We start from the raw sequence: 24,050 nt of genomic DNA on the forward strand, positions 1-24,050 counted from the left end.
AGCCATAGCTGACATTCAACCGCCTGCCCGTCTTTCCGTGTACAATTTGAGACGTGTTCACCTATCCACCTACCTTTGGAAGCATCTCCACAATCAAGACAGTGAGCACACAGAGCTCCCGTGGTGGCGCAGCAGTAACCAACCTGACTTGTATCCATGATGTGGCGGGTTCGATCCGGGTGCTTGTTCAGTGGGTCAAGGATCTGGCATTGCCATGGCGGTGGTGTAGGCTGGCGACTATAGCTCTGATTTGACCCCTAGCCCGGGAACCTCCATGTTCCATGGGTGCAGCCATTGAAAACCAAACCAAACCAAACCAAACCAAACCAAGCAACAAACAGGGAGCACAGGCACCAAGGCAGGAGTCTGCTCAAGCCCCTTGGAACTCCCTTCCTCTCTCCTGTCCTTCCCCATCACTCCCTTCACAGGCAGCCCCATCTCCATGGAAGCCCATCTCCTCCCAACAGACAGAGGAGGAGCCAGCCAGGAGCCCATGGAGGGGACGGGAGCTCAGGGTTTCCAAGGGTAGATAGAGCAGGGACTGAGGCTGGGGCCCAGAGCAGGGAGGGAGGGGTGGCCAGGTGGTCGTGGAGGGGCGGGGCCACAACAGGAAGTTCCCCTGGGTGCTGAGGGGATGGGGTTTTATACCACCTGCAGGGGGAGGCAGTGAGGGGTTTAAGGCAGGGTGACCTGCTGGAGCTGAAGGAGAAAGAGCCCTCAGGACCTGAAGGAGGGGGTGCCTGAGGGGAGCAATTGATTCTGGGTCTAGATTATTTGCTGAAGGTCCTTGTGAATCCAGAATGTGGGGGGCCATCTGCACAGTCAGGTGTAGAGGTGGGTACAGTGGGGAAGTGTCGGCTTCTGCCTTCCTCTGTCCGGCCACCTCACCCATCAGCAAAAATATGATGAGGTAAAAATGCATACTGACTTTTCTAAAACATTGAAAATAAACCCGTAAGCAACTACAGGGGGGAAAATTGTGTTGCAAATAACTTGGATAAGATCTGGAACAAAATAATGACAAAATGTGTGAAGCACATGCACAAGACCATAGCCTTTACCTGCGGAGAAAAAGGCTGACTTCATGAGACAGAGGACGCCACTGTTCACAGGCCAACGACAACTCTGCAGTTCTCTCCATTTTGGACATGACACCACGATCCATCACATCTCTACACAATCTTCTGTTTGTATACCTTTGGATCATTCGCTAAATGGTTTTCCTTTAAAGACGCCACTGAGATTGACGACCTTGGGAAGGGCCAGCTGCCTCCTTCACTTGGACACTTCCTGCACATGCTGCCAACCAGCTCACTGTCCCCTGTGCGAGATGCTGACCTACCACAGCTGCGGCTTTTTGTGTTGCCATGGAGTCTGCCCTGGCATTGCTGACATTGAGTCGTCATCTATGAGTAAGATGCATCTGCTGTGAGAAAACCTACATGAAACAAGCACAGCTGCTGTGGGATCCTGGAAACTGAAAATCAGAGCAATCTGTGTCCACTGTGACCCTGACCAGGTCTGTGACCAGCAGGGGGCGCTGGGGGACTGCACCTGGGACCCTGCACAGCTCTCCAGGGAGGACCCTTTTCTCCCAGGAGCTGGGCCTGGGGGCGGGGCCTGTGCGACCTGGTGGGGACTCAGCAGAGGGTCCATCAACACATGAATGGATTAAGAAGAGGTGGTCCATACACACAATGGAATCCTACCCAGCCATAAAAAAGGACGAAATAGTGCCATTTGCAGCAACATGGATGCACATCTACTTAGAGAGTCTCATCCTAAGTGAAGTAAGTCAGAAAGAGAAGGACAGAGACCATGTGAAATCACCAGTACGAGGATGAGGACTCTAAAATATGGCACAGATGAACCAATCTACAGAACAGAAAGAGCCTGGCTGACATGGACAGTAGACTTGTGGTTGCCAAGGGGGATGGGGCGGGAGGGGGAGGGACTAGGAGTTTGGGGTTCAGAGATGCAAACTTCTGTACCAAGAATGGAAGGCAAAGTGTTCCTGCTGTAGAGCACAAGGGACTATAACCAAACACTTGTGATAGAACATGATGAAAGATAATATAAGAAAGATTGTATATATGTGTATGACAGGGCCACGTTGCTATACAGCAGAAATTGAGTGAACAATGTAAATTGACTATAAAATTTTCTTTAAATAAATAAATGTAGGAGTTCCTGTCATGGCTCAGTGGTTCACAAATACAACTAGGAACCATGAGGTTGCGGGTTTGATCCCTGGCCTCGCTCAGTGGGCTAAGGATCCGGCGTTGCTGTGAGCTGTGGTGGAGGTCCCAGACTCGGCTCGGATCCCCCCTTGCTGCGGCTTGGCTGTGGCCGGCAGCTGTAGCTCTGATTATACCCGTAGCCTGGTAACCTCCATATACCCAGGTGCGGCCCCAGAAAAGACAAAAAAAAAAAGACCAAAAAAATAAAATAAATAAATAAATGAATAAATGTAAAATGAATACAATAATACCATCCATATTAAATAATAGCAATGTAAAAGGTACAGAATATAAATGTAATAAGATATTAAGATAAAAATATAAATAAAATATAAACAAAAAACCCAAATTATAATAAAAATAAACTAGATAAAAAATTAAATTAAAAAAATTAAACTATCCCTGCCTGTGACCATCACCAGCTCGGCTTTGGCCTCTGCTGCCACTTGCACTCTTGGTTCCAGACAGTGTTACACGCTCCCCTCCTTGGCCACCTTTATGGGGTCAATGAACACGTCTCCTTTCCTGACTGGTCTCCCGGGGCAGACGGAATCCCTCTGTGCCCAGGTACAAACCAGCCCTCGCAGGTCCTGGCTACGATGACAATGAAGCCGAGGTCCAGCCTCTGTGCCCTGGGAGACCCGGGGGCCTCTGACACCCCCTACACGTCCTGCTCCTGGTACCGGCGTTCTGCTCCTGCCCTGGTCCCTGACCCTCAGGGAAGCTGGGTCCTCCCTTCGTCTGGAGCTTTCACTCTGAGGGGCTCCTCACCTCCAGGTGCTGGGGGACCCTCCCCAGTCAGGACCAGGCTCTCAGACCCGTCACTCGCTCATGTTCTGCACTTTCACCCCCACATCCCTCCCACGCTTCCCTCCCTGCTTCTTGCTTTGGGCTGATGTTGACTAAATATCAGTATTTTAGATGCAGACTTTATGACCCCTCCCCCACTAAAGCCATGGGGTCTACATCCTGGACATAATCAGATTTCCACTAAAGATAAGGAAACACTCATCAGAGTGTCTCAGTCCAGCCATGAAGGAGGAAGCCCTAAAATGATGATATTCCATTGAGAGTAAGGAATGCCTTCTATCAAATATTTTACCGGGAAAGATTTTAAAACTGCACTAAAATATCTTTCAATATATCGGGGTCACAAATCAGTACAATCAGGACTCGATTCAAGGGTAAATGCAAACCCAGGGAAGGAATCAAGAAAAAGGCAGGTCACCTTCTGAGGCAGAGATGGAAATAAGAACAGAGATGGGCAGTAAGCGCAGGGAAGCTCCCAGGAGACCCTCACACACACCGCGGCCACCACGTGTCCACCTGGGAGGGTCACTGGGAGAGAGTCAGGACCAGGAAGGACCCAACCGGGAATCTGGGAACTGAAAGCCTGGAATGCGGTTTAAGTCGGCTAAGTCCTGGTAATAACCCCAGGAGCAAGGCAGGAGCAAACTCAGAATTCAGGACATCCTGAAACACCCAGCTTATCCACATTCCACACACCTGTAGGAAGTCATAAGGGACCTGGAAAAGGAATGTTTCTGCCCAAAGTACATGGAGGGGCTGCATTCCACTGCCCTGGGCAGTGACATCACAAAGATCCACTGGCAATGCCACAAAGCCCTTCCAGGAGGCTGGGGCTGTGCAGTGGAGAGGATGTGGGTCTGAGCCCAGCAGGGGGCGCTGGGGGACTGTCCTGAGAGCTCAGGGTCCTGGGCCAGGCAGCCTGGGGACACATTCCAGGCTTGGCTGCCATAGGCAGCCCCGTCTTCACTCAAGTGTGACTGTCCTACGCCTGGGTCCCTCAGCTCTGAGGAACACACGTGCCTCTGACGTCCTCCTCCACTGTCACAGAGTCACTGCCCAGCCCTGCTGTTCAGGCAACATCAGGGGGACAATCACACAACAAAACGAATGTCCTTGAGGATGGTGACCTGCATGCTACCTGGACAGAGGATGAGGGACCCCGGGGACAGACTTGTCTCCACACCAATCCCTGGGCCTCACAAGCAGGCTCTGGGCTCCCCACCAGGACCTGGATTCCTCCTTCACCCCCTCACTCACTGAACCTGGGTGTCCTGTGGGGGAGGTGACAGGGTGTGGGTCTGGGGGCATTTGCACTGCCTGCTGCTCCTGTCATCGGGGCACAGCGGTGGGGCATCCTGTCTTTCTGCCACCTTCTCACCCTCTTTCCACGGGTAGGGGTCACATGCTCATGGCTCTACCACCCACAGTGTATAGGTTTTTCTTTTTAAACTATTTAAAATACATCTTGAATGAAGGCCTTGTAGCCTATACCGATTTCTCATTCTAGCAAATCAACGGACCCCAGCCCAACCAGGACAGCATCCGATCAGAAAGTACCAGGACAATCTCCTTTCGGATCGGAGCTGGTAGTTGCACCAAGAACTCAACCTATGAGCCACTAGAATCCATGTTCTATCAGGAAAGACACCCCTGATCCCCCCACGTCGTCATTGGCTGAGACTCGGGTGTGTGTGCAGGCCCTGGTGCTGACAGTGGAGTCTGGGGGAAGCGGGGTGAGGAGGCCAGGGTCTCCCCGCATCAGCTGCTCTCAGAGACAGAAACTCAGCCCAGAGGAAGCTGCTCCCTGAATCAGGCAGCGCCACTCAGGACCCGCAGGGGTGCTGCTCTGGCACCACCTCCAGCCTCTCCCCACCTCCATCCACACCGGGTCCTCATCTCCCGGCCCAGCCCCGTGGGAGGCATTAGTGTGACCCTGGTGCCTGCAGAAGGCCTGCGACAGTCTGTGTGGCTGCAAACCTGGGGATCCGCGCTGATGACATGCCCCCCAGTGTGTTCGAGGGGCGGGAGATCTTTGTCCTCTGTCCTGCAGCTTCTCTCCTACTCGTCCGGCAGTTCTCGTTTATGCCCACGTTTTATACAGACTTATGGCAACTGACACTGTTTGTGTTTTCAGATTTTTAATTCTTTTTATGTGTTAACACACCTTCTCATAAAAGAAGGGATGCAATGAAATGATATTCTTCCCGACAATTTAAGAAATACACATGTATAATAGGAACATGTATAATAGGAAAATGATTTCATGCGAATGGGTTTTTTTGGATATGAGTTGAGGCTCAGACACCTGTGTAGAGAAAACCATTCTATGAGGTGTTTCCTTGTTGGTTGTTTGTTTGGTTGATTTAGGGCCGCACCTGCGCATATGGAAGTTCCCAGGCTAGGGGTTGATCCCTGCTCCAGCTGCCAGCCTGCACCCCAGCCACAGCAACGTGGGATCCTTAACCCAATGAAAGCGGCCAGGGATCAAATCCCCATCCTCACAGATCCTAGTCTGGCTCGTTAACCGGTGAGCCACAAATGGAACTCCATTTCTATGAATTTGAAAACACCTAATTTACCAGCAAATATAACATGGAAACAAAAATGCAATTTCATTTGACCCTGAGATGAGCAGCAGTTTTGTTCCTCAGCTTCCCCAGTTACTGGAGACATTCTTTCCTCCTACTCGTCCTCCTATCTCCCCAAACCCCTAATCCACCTTCAAATTCTGTCTGCTCCACAGAACACAGTAAATGGAATGGGACTTTTCAATATTCCATGACATTCACACCAAATTCTTCAAATAAAGTTCTATTTTCACTTCCAGCAATAGACTCATGGTTTCCTACATTGTCATGTCGGACACTTTGAAGAGTCTCATAATTTCATAGTGACACTGTCACCTTTCCATCTCAAAACCTACAATAAAATTACCATGACTCCATAAACAGATGCTTCCTAGACAAGGACGCTGTCACCCCAGCCTGGATGTGCAGCTCGATCTGTGGCAGGCCCACCAGCCTCACTCCCCACCACCTTCCAGTAACAGGGTTCAGCACTTAGTCAGGGGATGAACCCAGCCTTAGCAATGTCCCAGGGGACCCAGTGCTGAGGGGGAGGGAGGCTGAGCTCTCACTGAGAAGACAAGCAGGCCCTTCACTGAGGAAGCAGGAAACAGCCCAGGGATGGGGGAGGGTGGCATGAGCTCCATTCCTGGGCCAGGAGGAGGGGACAGCTCAGCACCTCCTTCTGCCCTCAGGCTCCAGGACAGGGACTTAGGACTGAGGTCACAGGGGCATGGGCAGCACATTGCTTGAAGGACGTCACCCCCATCCCTCAGTGTCTCATCCCAGTTCTGTCCTGGGTCTGTGGGATGTCCCCGCATCTGCCCTCTTCAAGACCTCCCCCAGGGGACATCAGGTGACACTGGGCAGGGACTGGCAGGAAGCTGATTTGCATGAAGGCCCTGCCCCCCCTCATGGCTCTGGGAGGCATCAAAAGGCCCGAGGGCCCCACCATCCAGCCCAGGAGGCTGAGGAGGCCGCGTCCCAGGAGTGTCCCCACCATGGCCTGGACGGTGCTTCTGATCGGGCTCCTCGCTGTCGGCTCAGGTCAGGGGCCGGGGCTCTGCATCCTTGGGGGACATCTGCGGGACACTCTCAGGACCTTGTCTCCATAACAATCCCTGTCTATCTCCCCGTCATTTTAGGGGTGGATTCTCAGACTGTGATCCAGGAGCCGGCGATGTCAGTGTCTCTTGGAGGGACCGTCACACTCACCTGTGCCTTTAGCTCTGGGTCAGTCACTAGTAGTAACAACCCAGCTGGTCCAGCAGACACCAGGCCAGCCTCCCGAAGCTGATCTACAACAAACACCGCCCGACTGGGGTCCCCAGTCGCTTCTCTGGAGCCATCTCTGGGAACAAAGCCACCCTCACCATCACGGGGGCCCAGGCTGAGGACGAGGCCGACTATTTCTGTGCTCTGTAAAAGTTGTACTAATGCCACAGTGATGTAAACCCATGGGGAAGTGGGACCCAAACCTCCTCCTGTGCTCAGAGGGCTCAGCCTTAGAGACAGGAGAGGCAGAGGGAGGGTGGGGCGCTCAGCACCACCAGGGGAGGGAGGCTCGGCCCCATCTCCTGTCCAGGGGTTCATGGCCAAGGGCCTCCTCCAGTCTCCTCGGGGGTGTGGCCACCTCTCCAAGGGGACCCTTCTCTGCCTGTCATACTGGGGAGGGGGCACAGCTCCCAATTTCATCAACCAACACTGAGCCTCAGAGACCCCTCCACTACCAGCAAGACTCTTCCTATTCAAACAGCACAAACACATATGCCCTCACCATTCATTGGACAGCACAGATACATTCGTATTCTTTTAGCATCGGAACGGAAGCACTAGCGGGAGCTTGCTGGAAACCCAATTTCCCAAACTCGAGCTACTGGGTCAGAACCTTGGTTTGGCGTGTGTGAATCTCAGGTCAACAAATGCCCCCCAACAATGTAAGGACACCCAAGTTCCAGAGGTGTAACCTCCACCCCTATTGCTATGAAATCACCCTGAGACTTGCCCTGTGAAGTTCAGCCCAGGCACGTTAACATCCCAGGACACAGTCACTCCCCCAGGAACACTCAGAACTTCAGAATCCTCAGGAACAGATTCAACATCTAAGGACATGGGGGAACCTCAGACTCGATTTCCAATTATGACTAGAACTTGGGAGGAATCAAGATTAGAACCTCTGCTCTCTAGAGACATACTGGAACTACTAGAGATATGTTACTATTTAGAATTGGCTCTGGGAACCCTGGTAGCACCATGTGCAGACTTACCTGGGGCCAGGACCCGAGGGCAGGGCTGGGCTGGGTCACCTGGCAGATGTTTCCTGAGGCCTCGACCGCAGGCTATGACTGTGAGGAGAAGCAGAAATATGAAATTTGGGGTTGTTTCCTTTCCTCTCTGTAGAAAACGATATTAGAAAACTATCATGGTGAGGTCATTCAAAATGTGAGGGAAAAGCAGTATTTGCACAGATAGGTTAGGATTATACTCACATGTGTGTAATTACATATCTGTATTTAGATATTCTGTATACATCCATATGCGTGTGTTCTTATGACCATATAAGTGGGTTGTATCAAGAAGAGATCATTTAGTCAAGGTCACCCACCTGGCTCTGAAACCCAGGGTCTCCCTCAACAAACTTGGGAGAATGTGTCTCCAGGGAGGGGAGGAGATGTTGTGTGGCAGCCATAGCTGCCCCACCAGGGACACAACAGGTCCCGGGTGTGCAATGCATGCTGGGAGACACGCAACTCAGGGGGGATGCACCCAGTGGATGCAGATCAGTTATCAGGGCTTCAGGTGACAAATGGAGCTTATGGTCTCCCCAGGGTCACCAGAGCCAGGTGAAATACAGAGGCTTGAAGAAATTACATTTACATCTTATCTATCATGGGCCCATTCTAGATCAGGTTTGCACAATACAAGAATTTGGATTTGGACAGCTTCTATTTTTTTTTTTTTTTTTTTTTTGCTTTTAGGCCCACCCTCGGCCTATGGAGGTTCCCAGGCTACGGATTGAATCGGAGCTACAGCATCCTGCCTATGCCACAGCCACAGCCACAGCAACACAGGAACAAAGTTGAGTCTCCGACCTTCACCGCAGTTCATGGCATCACCAGATCCTTAACCTACTGGGCTAGGCCAGGGATCGAACCTGCACCTCATGGATACAGTCAGATTCGATACCACTGAGCCATGAAGGAACTCCGAATCGGTTCAGTTTAATCCCATGTGTGCTCTTAGAGATATTTAAGGATTTATCACTGTAGTTTCAGACCTTCTCAAAAAACACAAAACCAGAATCTGATCTCTTGGTTGGTGGATTTCATCAAACGTTTAAGATGGAAAGAGTAATGATGTGACACAACCTTTCAAAGAGAAAGAAAGAGTAATAACCAGTATGTTTATGAGGCCAACTTTTCCCTAGCAATAGAGCAAAAATCATCCATCTAGAAATTCTAGGGTGATTTAACATTTGATAATCCATCAATGTAAATCTCACTTGAAAAGGAAAAAATATATGTGATCATCTCCATAGATGAAAATATTCAGCCACTCAACACTCTTGGTTCATAAAAAATTAGAGAAGAAAAAGGAAATGTCTCAGCAAACTCCCAACACAATGGGATTTTCTGATCAGGCGCACCTTTGGAAAGCCTATCTGGAAAAATCACATGAAAGGTTACAGAGAAAGTTTGCCCCAAGATCAGGGACCTGGTCTGGTCCAGAGTAGATCCCAGCATCCGGTACGAGTCTTTGAGATGACACAGCATTGGGGTAAGAGAGGCAGAGGTGAGTGTGGCAGAGATTTATTCAACATTTCTCCTCCCTGAGCAGGTGGTCTAGTTTCCTGTCTCAGACCACTTCACTCTGTGCTGTTCTCCCTGAAAACCTGTAACCTTAGGACAAGCCGGAGAAAACATCAGGGCAACCCAAATCAGGGGACGTTCTTCAAAACACTGCACCTGTGTTGTCCAAAATCCTCAGAGACAGGGAAAGCAAGGTAACTAAAAAAGTGGCTTCAGATTAGAGGAGTCCAAGTAGCATGATTTGGAAAAACGCAACCTGGATTCCAGCTCTGGCTGCAGGAACAGAAAGAACAATGATGTGAGAGGAAACTGGAGTTTGACCTGCCACCAGCAGGGGCGCTGTGGGGCGGGGGTTCTGGGCGCTGTGAGCAGAGGGCGCTCAGGGATGGGAAAGTTCTCCCCTGCCTGCAATCCAGGGGCTTGGGCCTCAGATCACTGACTTGATGGGGAACCCAATGCTGTGCCTCCTGGAAGCTGTGGCTCCTGCTTTCAGGCTTGTCTATTTTCCCATCAAAGGGGACTTCAATGCAGGCCCCTCACAGGAGGCAACCTCAGAGCTTCACTCTCCAGGGGACCCATCCCAGGAACAAGAATGGACCTTTAGGGTGAGGGAACTCTTTTGCATATCTAGTCCCTCCTGCTGAGTGGTTTAAGGATTTGGGGTTGCAGTGAACCCTAGTAGACGTTGCAGATGCAGCTTGGATCCTGCGTTGCTGTGGCTGTGGTGCAGGCTGGTGACAGCACAGCTCTGATTCCATCCTTAGCCTGGGAACTTCCATATGCCCTGGATGTAGCCCTGCAAGGCAAAAAAACAAAAAAAACAAAAACAGAGAGAGAGAGATTCTCTTTCAGGAGTTTCCGTGGTGGGGCAATGTGATTCAGCAGGGTGGTGGGAGTGCTGGGACAGGCTGGATTCCTCTCCAGGCACAGTGGGTTAAGGGTCCTCCTTTGTTGCACCTGGGGCTTAGTTCGACACTGTGTCCTGGATCTGATCCCTTGCCTGGGAAGTCCACATGCCCGGGGGTGGACAAGAAAAGAAAAAAAAGGGGGTTGGGGGGTATTCAAATTCAGAATAGTGGCATCTTGTGATTTTCTTGTGAAGTGGTTTCATGATAAGGTTTTCTACTTTTTCTTTTTTGGGGGGTTTTAGGGCCACACCTGTGGTATCTACTTTTTCTATAGCAATTACTGTTTGATTTTATATCTTTTTTTTTTCTGTCTTTTTTTTTAGGACCGTATAGGGACATATGAATTCCGAGACTAAGGGGCGAAGGAGCTGCAGCTGCTGGCTTATACCACAGCCATGGAACAAGGGATCTGAGCCCTGTCTGTGATCAACACCACAGCTCAAGGCAACTCTGGATCCTTAAGCCAATGGGCTAGACCAGGGATCAAACTCACAGCCTCAGGGAGAGTAGTTGGGATTGTTACTGCTGAGCCACAATAGGAACTTTTCCTATCTTTTTATCTTTGACAGGATCCATTTGGGATAACTCGATTTCTCTACCAAAGTATCGGTTTCATTAAATATTTTTAAAATTTCTTTTCCCCTGGGTTTCCCGTGGTGTCTCAGGGGTTAATGAAACTGACTGGCATCCAGGAGGCCCCAGGTTTGATCCCCAGCCTCCCTCAGTGGGTTCAGGATCCGGATTTGCCATGAGCTGTGGTGTAGGTCCCAGACATGGCTCGGATCCCACAGTGCTGTGTCCTTGGCGTAGGCTGATGACTACGGCTCCGTTTGGACCCCTAGCCTGGGAACCTAAAAGGAGAGAAAGACAAAAAAAATTAAAAACAAAACTTCTTGAGGAGCGGAGCAAGATGGCGGAGGAGTAAGAGGTCACGCACACCTTCTCCCACAAACACATCAAGAAAATACCTCTGCATGTAAAACTGCTCCCGCAGAACATCAACTGAGTGCTGGCAGAAGCACTTCAACCTCCCAAAAGGGCAAGAAACTCTTGACATAAGTGGGAAGAACAAAAGAAAAAAAGAGAGAGAAAAGGCATCAGGACGGGCCTAGCATTCCCGAGAAGGAGCCATGGAGGAGACAATGAACCCACCTCCTGGGAAGCCACCTAACTGAGGAAAGATCGGCTGAGTCGGCGGGGCCTCAAAGTCACCGAGGAAAGCGCAGCAGCTGGGCTGAGAACAGCACAGCAGAGTGAGAGCCGCCCAGACCATCTGAACCACCGGCCAGGACACCACAGCCTGAGAGGCTCGGGCGGGGGCTGGGCGCTGAGACTCAGGCTCTGGCCTCAGTCCCCAGGACAGAACTGGGGATGGCATGAGGGGCTAAGGAGCAGTGCCCCATGGGCTAAGGAGGGGTACACCACGACAGAGAGACCCCAGAGAAGGTCCAGACCCGCAGGACAAGCGAGGCGCCATTGCTGGGAAGGGGAGAGGAGGAGGGGCGGGCCGCCCTAGATGCGCCCTGCAGAGGAGTGTGCGCATGCCCGAGGGCTTAGAGGGCGGGGCGGCTCTGCAGAGGCTGTGGGCGCTGAGAAGCTTCCTGCTCCTTTAGGGGTGATCAGGTGCTTCTTGTGCAGGCTACCAGTGGCCAGGCACCTATTGTGTGGGCTAAGGGCATCAGGGCCTAAGTGTGACATGGTGCCTCTTGCAGGATCTACAGGTAGCAGGGACAGACAGTGGCAGTCGTCTCACAGGCCAGAGGAAGGCGTGGCTTGCCACCACAGAGGCCTGCGTGTGGGCTCCACCAGTGACCCCAGTCACCACAGGGGTTGCCAAAAAAGAAAACAAGAGGGCGTTGCAACCAAGCACCATAGGCTGTTGCTCTCACTCCCCTGGGAACACAACCCCCCCCCTCCCGCCCCCGTAGCTGCCACTGCCAAAGGCTCTGGGTGACCCCCAGACACTTGGTCCCCGTCCCTTCCCAAGACCCTACAACTAGCAGCAGCTGGTGTAGCACCTCCTGCATGGGCTAAGTGGGTCAGGGTGCTTCTTGCGTGGTCTGTGGGAGGCAGAGGCAATCCGCCCCAGTTATCCCTGATTCCAGACACAGGCATGGCCCACTGCCATTGGAGATATCGGACCAAAAATCACGCGCAGCCCCGTTCACCTAAAGGGCACCACGGAGGAGGGCACTGTGACCCAACACCACCTGTTGGTACTCTCGCACCGCTGGGAACACACATGCCCTGCTGCGCCCTCTGCCAAACGTTCCAGGCAGTACCCACACGCCTGATCTCTGTCACTTCCCAGGATCCGGAAGCTAGGAGCACCCTTTACAACACCTCATCTCTGGGCCAAGTGAGACGGGTTGCTTCATGCATGCCCTACAGGTGGCGGGGGCAACCCACCCCAGTTATCACTGACTCTAGAGAGGGTCATGGCCTGCTCCCAGTAGGGGTCCCTGAACAGGCACCACCTGCAGTTCCAATCACCTCAGAGCTGGGCATTGTGATCAAACACAAGCTGTTGTTGCTCTCCCTCCCCTGGGAACTCATGCACCATGCTGTTGCTACTGACTAATGCTACTGGTCACCTGGAAGATCTGCCTAGAGCTCATTACCACTTCCCAGAGCCCTGCAACTACGAGTAGCCTGTGCCACCTTCCTGTAGGTTCTTGCTGCTACTGAGAGCCCAATGACCAGGCACTGACTGCTGGCCCTACCCAGTGCCTCCTTCTCCCTGAAAACACACTGAGCATCCTGGGAACAACAGCCTGCTCACACCAAAGACAGACACAGCAAATAGTCAAACTCCCACACCAAAAATAAATAGGAATTCTCTCCCCCCACCAAAAAAAAAAAAAAAAAAAAAAAAAAAAAAAATACAAAGGGCTATTCTTGCACAGAAGGAGCCTTACAAGACTACACTTTGGCTTCCCCGAACTCACAGAAAAAGAAAAACACAAGCATGGTGAAGATGCTCAGAAACCATTCCCAGTTAAAGCAACAGGAGCATTCACCTAAAGCAGACAACCGTGAAACAGACCTCTGCAGTCTGACAGACACTGAGTTCAAAAGGGAGGCACTGAAAATACTGAAGGAATTCAGAGAGGATATGAACAGTAATGAAGATTCCTTTAGAAAGGAACTAGGAAACATAAGGAGGAGCCAAGAAAAACCAGAAAATTCATCTGCAGACATACAAACTGAGCTTAAGGCAATAAAGAGCAGAATGAATCATGCAGAGGAACGAATTAGTGATGCCGAAGGTAAAATAATGGAAATCACCCACTCAGGACAGCAGACAGACAACCAAATGAAAAACCATGAAGGCAATACAAGAGACCCAGGGGATAATACAAAGCGGGCCAATCTATGCATAATAGGAATGGCAGAAGGAAAAGAAAAAGAAAGGGGGATTGAAAATATCTTTGAAGAAATTATGGCTGAAAACTTTCCAAATCTAAAGCATACGGATATCAAGTACGGGAAACAGAGAGGGCCCCAGACAAGCTGAACCCAAACAGGCCCACACCAAGACACCTGATAATAAAAATGGCAAACGTTGAAGATAAAGAGAGGATTCCGGAGTTCCCATTGTGGCACAGTGGTTAACAAACCCGACGAGGAACCATGAGGTTGCAGGTTTGATCCCTACAACTTACCTCGCTCAGTGGGTTAAGGATGTGTCATTGCCATGAGCTATGGTGTAGGCCGAAGATGTGGCTCGGATCTGGCGTTGCTGTGGCTGTGGTGTAGGCCAGCAGCTGTGGCTCCAATTCGATCCCTAGGCTGGGATTCTCCGTATGCCACGGGTAGAGCCCTAAAAATAATAATAATAATAATAATAATACTAAACAGCTGTCTCCAGCCTAGATAAAAGGTTTCTTATCAGGTGTTCTTACGTACCTCATGCACAAGAAGATTAAAATATATATAACTTTTAAATTTATATTTCTCACTTAAGATTGGCCTCTACATTGGACTGGTCTATAAAGTGAGCTACTGACTTCAAACTCACCTTAAAACAAGGCTGTAGAAAGAAAGAAAGAAAGAAAGAAAGAAAGAAAGGAAGGAAGGAAGAAAGAAAGAAGAAAGAGAAAGAGGGAGAGAGGAAGAAAGCAAAAAGAAATAAGGAATCGAAGAAAGAAAGAGGGAGGAAAAAGCAAAAAGAAATAAGGAATCAAGAAAGAAAGAAAGAGAAAGAAAGAGGGAGGAAAAAGCAAAAAGAAAAAAGGAATCAAGAAAGAAAGAGAAAGAAAGAGGGAGGAAGAAAGAAAAAAGAAATAAGGAATCAAAGAAAGAAAGAAAGAGAAAGGAAGAAAGAGAGAGAGGGAAAGAAAGAAAGAAAGAAAGAGAAAGAGGGAGAGAGGAAGAAAGCAAAAAGAAATAAGGAATCAAAGAAAGAAAGAAAGAAAGAGGGAGGAAAAAGCAAAAAGAAATAAGGAATCAAGAAAGAAAGAAAGAGAAAGAGGGAGGAAGAAAGAAAAAAGAAATAAGGAATCAAAGAAAGAAAGAGAAAGGAAGAAAGAGAGAGAGAAAGAAAGAAAGAATGAAAGAAAGAGAAAGAAAGGAAGGAAGGAAGGAAGAAAGAAAGGAAGGAAGAACGAGGGAGGGAGGAAAAAAGAAGGAAAAAAGAAAGAAGGAATAAAAGAAAGAAAGAGAGAAAGAGAGAGGGAGGGAGGGAGAGAGAGAGAAAGAAAGAAAGAAAGAAAGAAAGAAAGAAAGAAAGAAAGAAAGAAAGAAAGAAAGAAAGAAAGGATGGAAGGAAGGAAGGAAGAAAGAAAGAAAGAAAGAAAGAAAGAAAGAAAGTAAGTAAGAAAGAAAGAAAGAAAGAATGAAAGGGAAAGAAAAATAAAGACAAACAGACAGACCGACCCCAGGACAAAAAAAAGTCTACATGGGCAGTTGACCACTGTCCCCAGATGGCCAGACCTGACTCCTGATTCATATGGTTATTTGTTTTTTTCTGGGTTTCTTTTCTCTTTACATACAAATCAAATGTTTTTCTGTCATGAGCACGATCCTATGTGAATTTTAAAAATCAATCCAGTTGTTGGCTTTGTAGTCAATTGCCTACATCTAGCACTTCAGAATTACCTTGGTGGGTCTCTCCCCTCCAAGGCTCTCACTAGTTGGCCCTCTGGGAATTTACTCTTTAAAAAATTATTTTAGGAGTTCCCGTCGTGGCACAGTGGTTAACGAATCCGACTAGGAACCATGAGGTTGCGGGTTCGATCCCTGCCCTTGCTCAGTGGGTTAAGGATCCGGCGTTGCCGTGAGCTGTGGTGTAGGTTGCAGACGCGGTTCAGATCCCGAGTTGCTGTGGCTCTGGCGTAAGCTGGTGGCTACAGCTCAGATTTGATCCCTAGCCTGGGAACCTCCATATGCCGCGGGAGCGGCCCAAGAAATAGCAACAATAACAAACAACAACAACAACAAAAAAAGAGACAAAAAGACCAAAAAAAAAAATATTTTAATTCTGTTCAGGCCACTAGTGATGGGTGGGATGCCCCTCGCCTAGCCAGGTTATAACACCTGCTCTCGCCTTGGCCGTATAAATATGTTTACTTCTCATATCACTCAAGCTCAATCGGCAACAAGTAAGACTTCCGCCAAGGGCTACAACTTTCCCGGCCTATGGCATTTAAATTTAAAGGCTCCCTTCTGTTGGGAACAGTGAGGTCATCTAGGGATAACCAACCTACCACACTAGGAAATTAGGCTGAATGACAAAGCCAGCATATAATTTCCTCTAAAGGTAAGGAACGGGGGTAAGCCAGCTGAACAGGGATATCCTGGGCTGCACTCGGTGAAAGCTCTCAACTTAAATTCTTGTTTGTAACTTCACTAGTACTGCTATCTATGTTACTTCTATTAACTGTTTCCACAAAATTGCTACTTCTTGCATTGCTGAATAACAGTTCCATATGAGATCAGTGATCTCTAGTCCCATTTTCTATGGGAAAATGCAACAAGAGGGACTATTTTCCTGGACCATAAGAGACTAGGAAGACAGGTGGTCCAGAGACGTTCTGGCTGCTGTTAAGAAGGCCTACTCCAGGAAGAGCACACTGAGTGGTCCGTCAGTGAAATCTTCACCAGACCTAGGAAGGGACACTATGGGACGAAGTGGTCAAGAAAAGCTTCTCAAAAAGTAGGGCTGAATGGATGACCATGGGGGAGCCCTGCGAACGGGAGCTTGGCCCTTGCCATCTGCGGGGAGCCGAGAAGATGCAGGGACTCAAAAAAAGGACCTTGCCTGATGGCAGAAAAACCTGAAGACAGGTTCCTAACCAAGGAAGGGAACTCACCTGAACGGTACAAGCCGAAGGTGGGCTTCTGGACAGGATAAAAGCTCACCTGAACGGTACAAGCCGAAGGTGGGTCAGGATGAAAGCCTGCCTGCATGGTACAAGCCGAGGGCAGGCCTCAGGTTACACAGCTCTCATTTTGATGTTGATGGGGAAGAACTGGGGCTTTCCTGGGAAAACAATTTCCATGGTTGCGCTGGAGAACATGGGTTGTTTCTCGGGTGACCCAGTCTTTCCTGCTGTTTTATTTGTTATTCAGTTTTCCTCAGTCTTTCCTGATTATTTACTTATTATTCTTATTTTCCGTTCTTATTTTCCTGTGGTGATTTGTGATTTAACAAAGTTACAACAATAATATAATAAGAATTTCATCCTGAAGGACTTTCCCCTATTTCAACCCAACTTAGTTAAAACATAGTGTTCATCTATTAACTAGTTACATAGTAAACTTTAGAGTTAGGATTTTAATGAGGTTCATAAAAGTTAGACATATATTATCCAAGAAACCTAGCTGTGAGTTTTGTCCTTGATTTTAAAAGCCTCTAAGTGATAGCTAGTTTAGTTGGTTTATATTTACTTACACTGTCTCCCTGCCATAACGCTTTAAAGATAAGCACCAGTCTAAAAACAAGATTTGTGAATGCCAAAGTCTTGGGTCTGTGAACTCTTCAAATTGTAAAGACAGGCTGGCCATGGGATGATTTGTACTGAGTCTCCTCCTTTCCACATGATGTACTGTACCTAATTGCCCCTAAATTGTACCTACTAAGTTTAGTTAAGACAGAGATCTTAAAACATGATGTATCGCTGCTATACCACGTAGTAGTTAACCAACGTACTTTTAACACCATGATGTAATCTGTAGTGAAAAACTGGCTATATAATCAACCACTGTTGCCAATAAAGTTTGAGCAGTCCAGCACCCTGAAAGAAGAGACAAAGAGGCTGTCTCCATATGTACATTCGCCGACGCCGTGTCCCTCTCGGATCAGGAAAAAGCGTACACTCCCTGGCCGCTGGAGCTGGCCTCTGGCAGCCATCTGCCTCTATGAGGATGAAACCTGGCACCAGGGAAGCTGCTGAACTTCAACATGCCCTGAAAGGAGTTCAGGCTGGACATCAGAAATGCGGCACTCTGTGCTCTGGCAAACAAAAACAAACCAACCCCGAAAACAAACAAACAAACACCCCCGTGGAACAGGCCTTCAGACAGACATTTTCAGGTAAGGGTTTTTATGAGCCCCAATTCTCGCATCTTCTCATATCCAGGAAAGCACTACAATCATTAACAGCGACATCTGCTTAGGCCATTAAGGCGAGAAGTCAATGCTAAAGGAATATATGAACAGGTGTCCCGGCCTCACTGGTATACTCGGAGGAAACAAGAATGGACTGAGACATTAAGAGATGGTTCCCAGGATAAACTTGGCCTCTCCCGTTTCTAGGACTCAGAGCCTCTATGGTTTCTGCCCTTCTCTCTGTGGCCCTTGTGTTTTAACTGCCTAGTGAAATGTTTCTCCTCTAGCATACAACACCTTCAGCTTCAAATGCTGTTACATCAGGGATTTCAGCCTATCCCGTGTGAAGATGGGGACCACCAACACCCGGCTGGACAAGACCGCTGCCTCCTTCCACAGCTCACTCTCCGCCACTGTGGAAAACCCTGAGACCCCTCTCTGACAGGGAGCAAGGAGGTCTGGACCCGCAGGTAGCGACAACACCCCTGCTCAGCCTGAAGCGCTTACAGCAGACAGACCATTGGCCCATTTGCCTCTTAAAAGATTTAAGGGTCCAGACTCCCTGAGGGGGGAACGTTATAGAGGGCAGAGAGGTAGGCAGGGGCAGAGAAGGGGAGCATGGGGCCAGGTGGCAGGAAACCACACAGGATGCAAACAGTAAGGCCCATGGGTGGATAAAGAAAAGCCAAAACCTCCGGACTGATAGGAAACCACAGCTTTTGGGGTGCTAAGTGCCCAGATGTTGGTGGAGCATGTGCACAATTGGAGCAAACTGGGAAACAGAATATGGCGAAGAAGTGAGGGTTTGTTTCTGCATCTGACAGCCCAGGTACAGAATCACTTTTGTGCTCAACTAAAACTGTAAGCCAGAGAAGGCTGATGTGGGCATGTTTGTTTTTCACAGAGACAAACTGTATGATCTCTAAGACAAGGTCGAGACAAGCACTACATGACCCGGCTAGGGAAAACGTCCATCTCAGGGAGATAACACTCACTCATGCCTCATGAAACACATCCCACTGGGCCCGGGGAAATGGTATGCCTACCACACACTTGTGTTTTTACAGTTCAGTCTAATTTCTATCCACATTCTGCTATCATTCATGAGATTTCACATGTTTGCTGAACTTTGACATTTCCGAGATGATGTCGTACTTATCGCTGAAAAGCTCTCCACCTAAAGCATTGCCCCGAACAGCACTCACATGTCCTTTATAACAACCCACTGTCCCCTTTTCGCGGACACCTCTGCAGGAACGCACGCGTGGCACAGTAAACTTTCCTAGACCGAACTCTGGGAAGGGGGCTGCAACGTTCAAAGGTCGCATATGCACAGCTTTGTGCCTTCCATGGACCAGGGCTCCTTCTGGAAATGAAGACCTCATGGGGTCAAATTCAGCGGAAGCGAATTCCTGCATCTGGGAACCAGACCCTGGATGTGTGGATGGAGTCAGAGACCAGGGCAGCTGAGAACCAGTGAGGCCACAGTGAGATCCTGTGTGTGCCGAGGAGATGCAGGAGGCCGAGGAAGAGAATTAGCTTGACGGCACAGTTCCAAAGGCAGGGTTCCTAACCGAGGAAAAAAAGCCTACCTGCCGGCACAGTTCCGAGGGCAGGTTTAGAAATAGGGAAAAGGGCTTACCAGGCGGCACAGTTCCGAGGGCAAGTTCTGAAAACAATGAGGCTCACCCGCTAACCCGACAACAATGGCAACAATGACAAAATGAAGGCTTTGCACAACAGTGCAAGAATAAAAATCGCTTCTTGGGAAAACCAGTCTTTCCTGTTATTTACTTATTCCTCAGTCTTTCCTGTTATTTGTTTGTTATTCTTTGTTATTTTCCTATATTGTTTTGTGATTCAATAAAATCAGAACAACAAAAAATTGGAACAGTAATAATATAATAAGAGCTTCACCTTGGCAGAATTCCCCCTATTCAGATCTAACGTAGGTAAAAACAAAGTATTCATTGGTTTGGTACAAGTAAGAACAGGTTTTGGAGTTAGGTAATTGTGGAATATACAATAGGTTCGAATAGGTTAGACATACTTTATTCTTGATGGAAAAACATAATAATAATCTTGCTTTTAATGAATTTTGTAGGAGGCTTTTAAGTTTTAGGAAATTAAGTTGCTTGGATATAAAAAATATTTTCTCATACTGTCCCCTGACCATAACACTTTGAAGTTAGTACCCCAAGCTTTAATCTAAAAAATGAATTTTTGCAAATGTCAAAATCTTGTGCTTGTGATCTTTCTAGCTGTTAAAGATTAGCTTAAAACAAAAACAAGTGGTGCTTGCTAAAAGTAACCACAAAACGTTTTGTACCGAATTGCCTTATTTTCATATAATTTTTTCCGCATGATGTTTTGTACCCCTTACAGTTTTACATGATGGATTGTATCTGTTGGTTTTAAATAAAATCCTTAGAACACAATGTATATCTACTGTACTATGTAATCTAAAAGTTTAACCTTTAGAAATATGATCTGGAGTTCCCGTCGTGGCGCAGTAGTTAACGAATGCGACTAGGAACCATGAGGTTGCGGGTTCGATCCCTGCCCTTGCTCAGTGGGTTAGGGATCCGGCGTTGCCCTGAGCTGTGGTGTAGGTTGCAGACGCGGCTCGGATCGTGCGTTGCTGTGGCTCTGGCGTAGGCCGGCAGCTACACCTCTGATTCGACCCCTAGCCTGGGAACCTCCATATGCCGCAGAAGCAGCCCAAAGAAATAGCAAAAAAAAGAAAAAGAAAAAGAAAAAAAAATATGATCTAAGCACTGTGATGTAAGTTACAGTTAAGCTGTCTATATAAACTGCTACCTATGGAAATAAAATTTGAGCAGTCCAGCGCCCTGAAAGAAGGGACAAAGAGGCTGTCTCCGTGTGCATCCGCTGACACTGTCCATCCCCTCAGGAACACCCTGAGGCTGGAGCTGGACTCCCGCAAGGTCACACCCTGTGACCTGCAGGGGGCGGTGTGGGACTGGCCTATAGCCCCTGCACACCTCCCCAGGGAGGACCCTTTCCTCCCAAGAGATGGGCCTCAGGGCGGGGCCTGTGCTCCCTGGTGGGGACTCCGTGCGGGGACCTCTCTGCTGCCAGAGTCCCCTGAGCAGGGACTTGCGTGGTGTCAGCAGGTGCTTCCTCACCTGGGGCTCCCGAGGGGTAGGCCCTCCTCCATTCCCGAGTCTGGGCTGGGAGCTGAGCCCCAGCACGAGGGCCCAGCGAGGGCAGGGCCCTCGCTGGCTGGACCCCCATTTACATGGGCAGAGGCTCCTTTTCCGCAAAAAAGAGTGAATGAGAACCACTGAAGCCATGAAGGATGGGAGAGGATTTCTCATGACAGTGTCATAGTCTCAAGGCAAACTCAGAGATAAGAGTGACGATGCGGAGTTCCCATCTTGCTCCAACGGAAATGAATCTGACTAGGAACCATGAGGATGCAGGATCAACCTCTGGCCTCACCCAGTGGGATTAGGATCCGGCGTTGCCCTGAGCTGTGGTGTAGGTCGCAGACTCCACTGGGATCTGGCATTGCTATGGTTGTGGTTTAGGCCGGCAGCTGAGGCTCTGATTCAACCCCTAGCTTGGGAACTTACATATGCTGCCAGTACAGCCCTAAAAAGACCAAATAAATAAATAAATAAATAAATGAAGAGTGAAGACATGCAGAGGGAAGACTCTTCACAGGAGGCCTTTGAAACACGGCAACCACTGGGAGGGGTGAGGGGGGTGCACTGAGTGTTTGTTAGGGAAATGCTATAAAATTTGGTGGTGATAATCATTGTATAACTATAAATGTAATGAAATTGATTAAGTAATAAACACAAAACAAAACAGGGCAACCACACAAAACATCCTGGAAGCTTCTCCTGGGAGAAACAGTACTTGGAGGGACAGCACTGGGGACTCTGGATACCTTCCAGCTTTAAACATGGCTCAAGGTGGTTACATTCTAGTAACGACCCCAGGAGCAAAGGGGACGCCAATTCACACATCAGGGAATCCTGAACTATCAGGTACCCAGCCTTCCATTTACCTGAAGGAGGTCATGAGGGACCTGGGAAAGGAAAGTTTCAGTCCAAACTGCCCGGAGGGGCCCCATTCTACTGCCCTGGGCGGTGACATCAGAAAGATCCACTGGCAATGCCACAAAGCCCTTCCAGGAGGCTGGGGCTGTGAGGTGGGTCTGAGCTCAGCAGGGGGCGCTGGGGGACTGTCCTGAGAGCTCAGGGTCCTGAGCCAGGCAGTCTGAGGACACACTCCACTGGCTCCCGGCTTAGTGAGCAGCTGTGTCCTCACTCAAGTGTGACTGTCCTGCCCATGGGCCCCCAGGAGCCCCACAAGCCCTCAGCTCTGAGGAACACACGTGCCTCTGACATCCTCCTCCTCTGTCACCCAGTCATTGCTCAGCCCTGCTCTTCAGGCAACATCAGGGGGACAATCACACAGCAGAGGTGAATGTCCTTGAGGATGGTGACCTGCAGGCTACCTGGACAGAGGATGAGGGACCCTGGGCAGGGACTGTCTGTCTCCACACCATCCCTTGGGCCTCACAAGCAGGCTCTGGGCTCCCCCGCAGGAGCTGGATTTCTCCTTCACCTCCTCACTCACTGAACCCGGGTGTCCTGTGGGGGAGGTGACCGGATGTGGGTCTGGGGACATTTGCAGTGCCTGCTGCTCCTGTCATCTGGGTGCTCCGGTGGGGCATCCTTTCTTTCTCCAAACTTCTCGCCCTCCTTCCAGTGGCAAGTGTCACATGGTCATGGATCTGCCATCATAATGTCTAGATTTTTCTATAAATATTTTTAATATATATGTTAAAATTTAAAAAACTGTAAACTCATTTTCTCATGCAAGGAAATACGCCTACAGTAAAATTAAAGTTTCTCCATAACCAGATGCTTCTTAGACAAGGATGCTGTCTGTCACCCAAGCCTGGATGTGCAGCTTGACCTGTTGCCGACCCCCCAGCCACAGTCCCCACCATCTTCCAGTGACAGGGTTCAGCACTTAGTCAGGGGATAAACCCAGCCTTAGCAATGTCCCAGGGGACTCAGTGCTGAGGGGGAGGGAGGCTGAGCTCCCACTGAGAAGCCCAGCAGGCCCTTCACTGAGGAAGCAGGAAACAGCCCAGGGATGGGGTGGGGGGTGGCATGAGCTCCATTCCTGGGCCAGGAGAAGGGGACAGCCCAGCTCCTCCTTCTGCCCTCAGGCTCCAGGGCAGGGACTGAGGACTGAGGTCATAGAGGCATGGTTGAAGGACGTCACCCCCTATCCCTCAGTGTCTCATCCTAGTTCTGTCCTGGGTCTGTGGGATGTCCCTGCATGTGCCCTCTTCAAGACCTCCCCCAGGGGACATCAGGTGACACTGGGCAGGGACTGGCAGGAAGCTGATTTGCATGAAGGCCCTGCCCCCCCTCATGGCTCTGGGAGGCATCAAAAGGCCCGAGGGCCCCACCATCCAGCCCAGGAGGCTGAGGAGGCCGCGTCCCAGGAGTGTCCCCACCATGGCCTGGACGGTGCTTCTGATCGGGCTCCTCGCTGTCGGCTCAGGTCAGGGGCCTGGGCTCTGCATCCTTGGGGGGCACCTGCGGGCCACTCTCAGGACCTTGTCTCCATAACAATCCCTGTCTATCTCCTGTCATTTTAGGGGTGGATTCTCAGACTGTGATCCAGGAGCCGGCGATGTCAGTGTCTCTTGGAGGGACCGTCACACTCACCTGTGCCTTTAGCTCTGGGTCAGTCACTAGTAGTAACTACCCTGGCTGGTTCCAGCAGACACCAGGCCAGCCTCCTCGAACTGTTATCTACAGCACAAACAGCCGCCCGACTGGGGTCCCCAGTCGCTTCTCTGGAGCCATCTCTGGGAACAAAGCCACCCTCACCATCACGGGGGCCCAGGCTGAGGACGAGGCCGACTACTTCTGTGCTCTGTATAAAAGTTGTACTAATGCCACAGTGATGTAAACCCATGGGGAAGTGGGACTCAAACCTCCTCCTGTGCTTAGAGACAGGAGAGGCAGAGGGAGGGTGGGGACGCTCAGCACCACCAGGGCGAGGGAGGCTCTGGCCCCATCTCCTGTCCAGGGGTTCATGGCCAAGGGCCTCCTCCAGTCTCCTCGGGGGTGTGGCCACCTCTCCAAGGGGACCCCTCTCTGCCTGTT

The 24,050-nt window shown here is 49.7% G+C and overlaps 1 protein-coding gene, 1 pseudogene and 1 gene segment (V, D, J or C); all 3 read left to right on the forward strand.

The window, feature by feature from the left end:
- LOC102158332 overlaps positions 1 to 24,050 on the forward strand; it is a 247,703-nt gene that overhangs the window by 16,838 nt on the left and 206,815 nt on the right.
- LOC102167964 lies at positions 6,535 to 7,039 on the forward strand (annotated as a pseudogene). Its single transcript, XR_002338616.1, has 2 exons — positions 6,535 to 6,661; positions 6,760 to 7,039. The product of XR_002338616.1 is annotated as an immunoglobulin lambda variable 8-61-like (transcript).
- The window catches only part of LOC100152327 (immunoglobulin lambda-like polypeptide 5), a gene marked incomplete in the record, with an annotated part of 201,278 nt that continues 200,581 nt past the window's right edge, over positions 23,354 to 24,050 (forward strand). Inside the window, 2 exon segments of the mRNA NM_001243319.1 lie at positions 23,354 to 23,439; positions 23,537 to 23,817. Coding sequence (NP_001230248.1) covers positions 23,394 to 23,439; positions 23,537 to 23,817 — 327 coding nt within the window.

Source organism: Sus scrofa, chromosome 14 (genome assembly GCF_000003025.6).
Source record: "Sus scrofa isolate TJ Tabasco breed Duroc chromosome 14, Sscrofa11.1, whole genome shotgun sequence".
Taxonomy (NCBI): Eukaryota; Metazoa; Chordata; class Mammalia; order Artiodactyla; family Suidae; genus Sus; species Sus scrofa.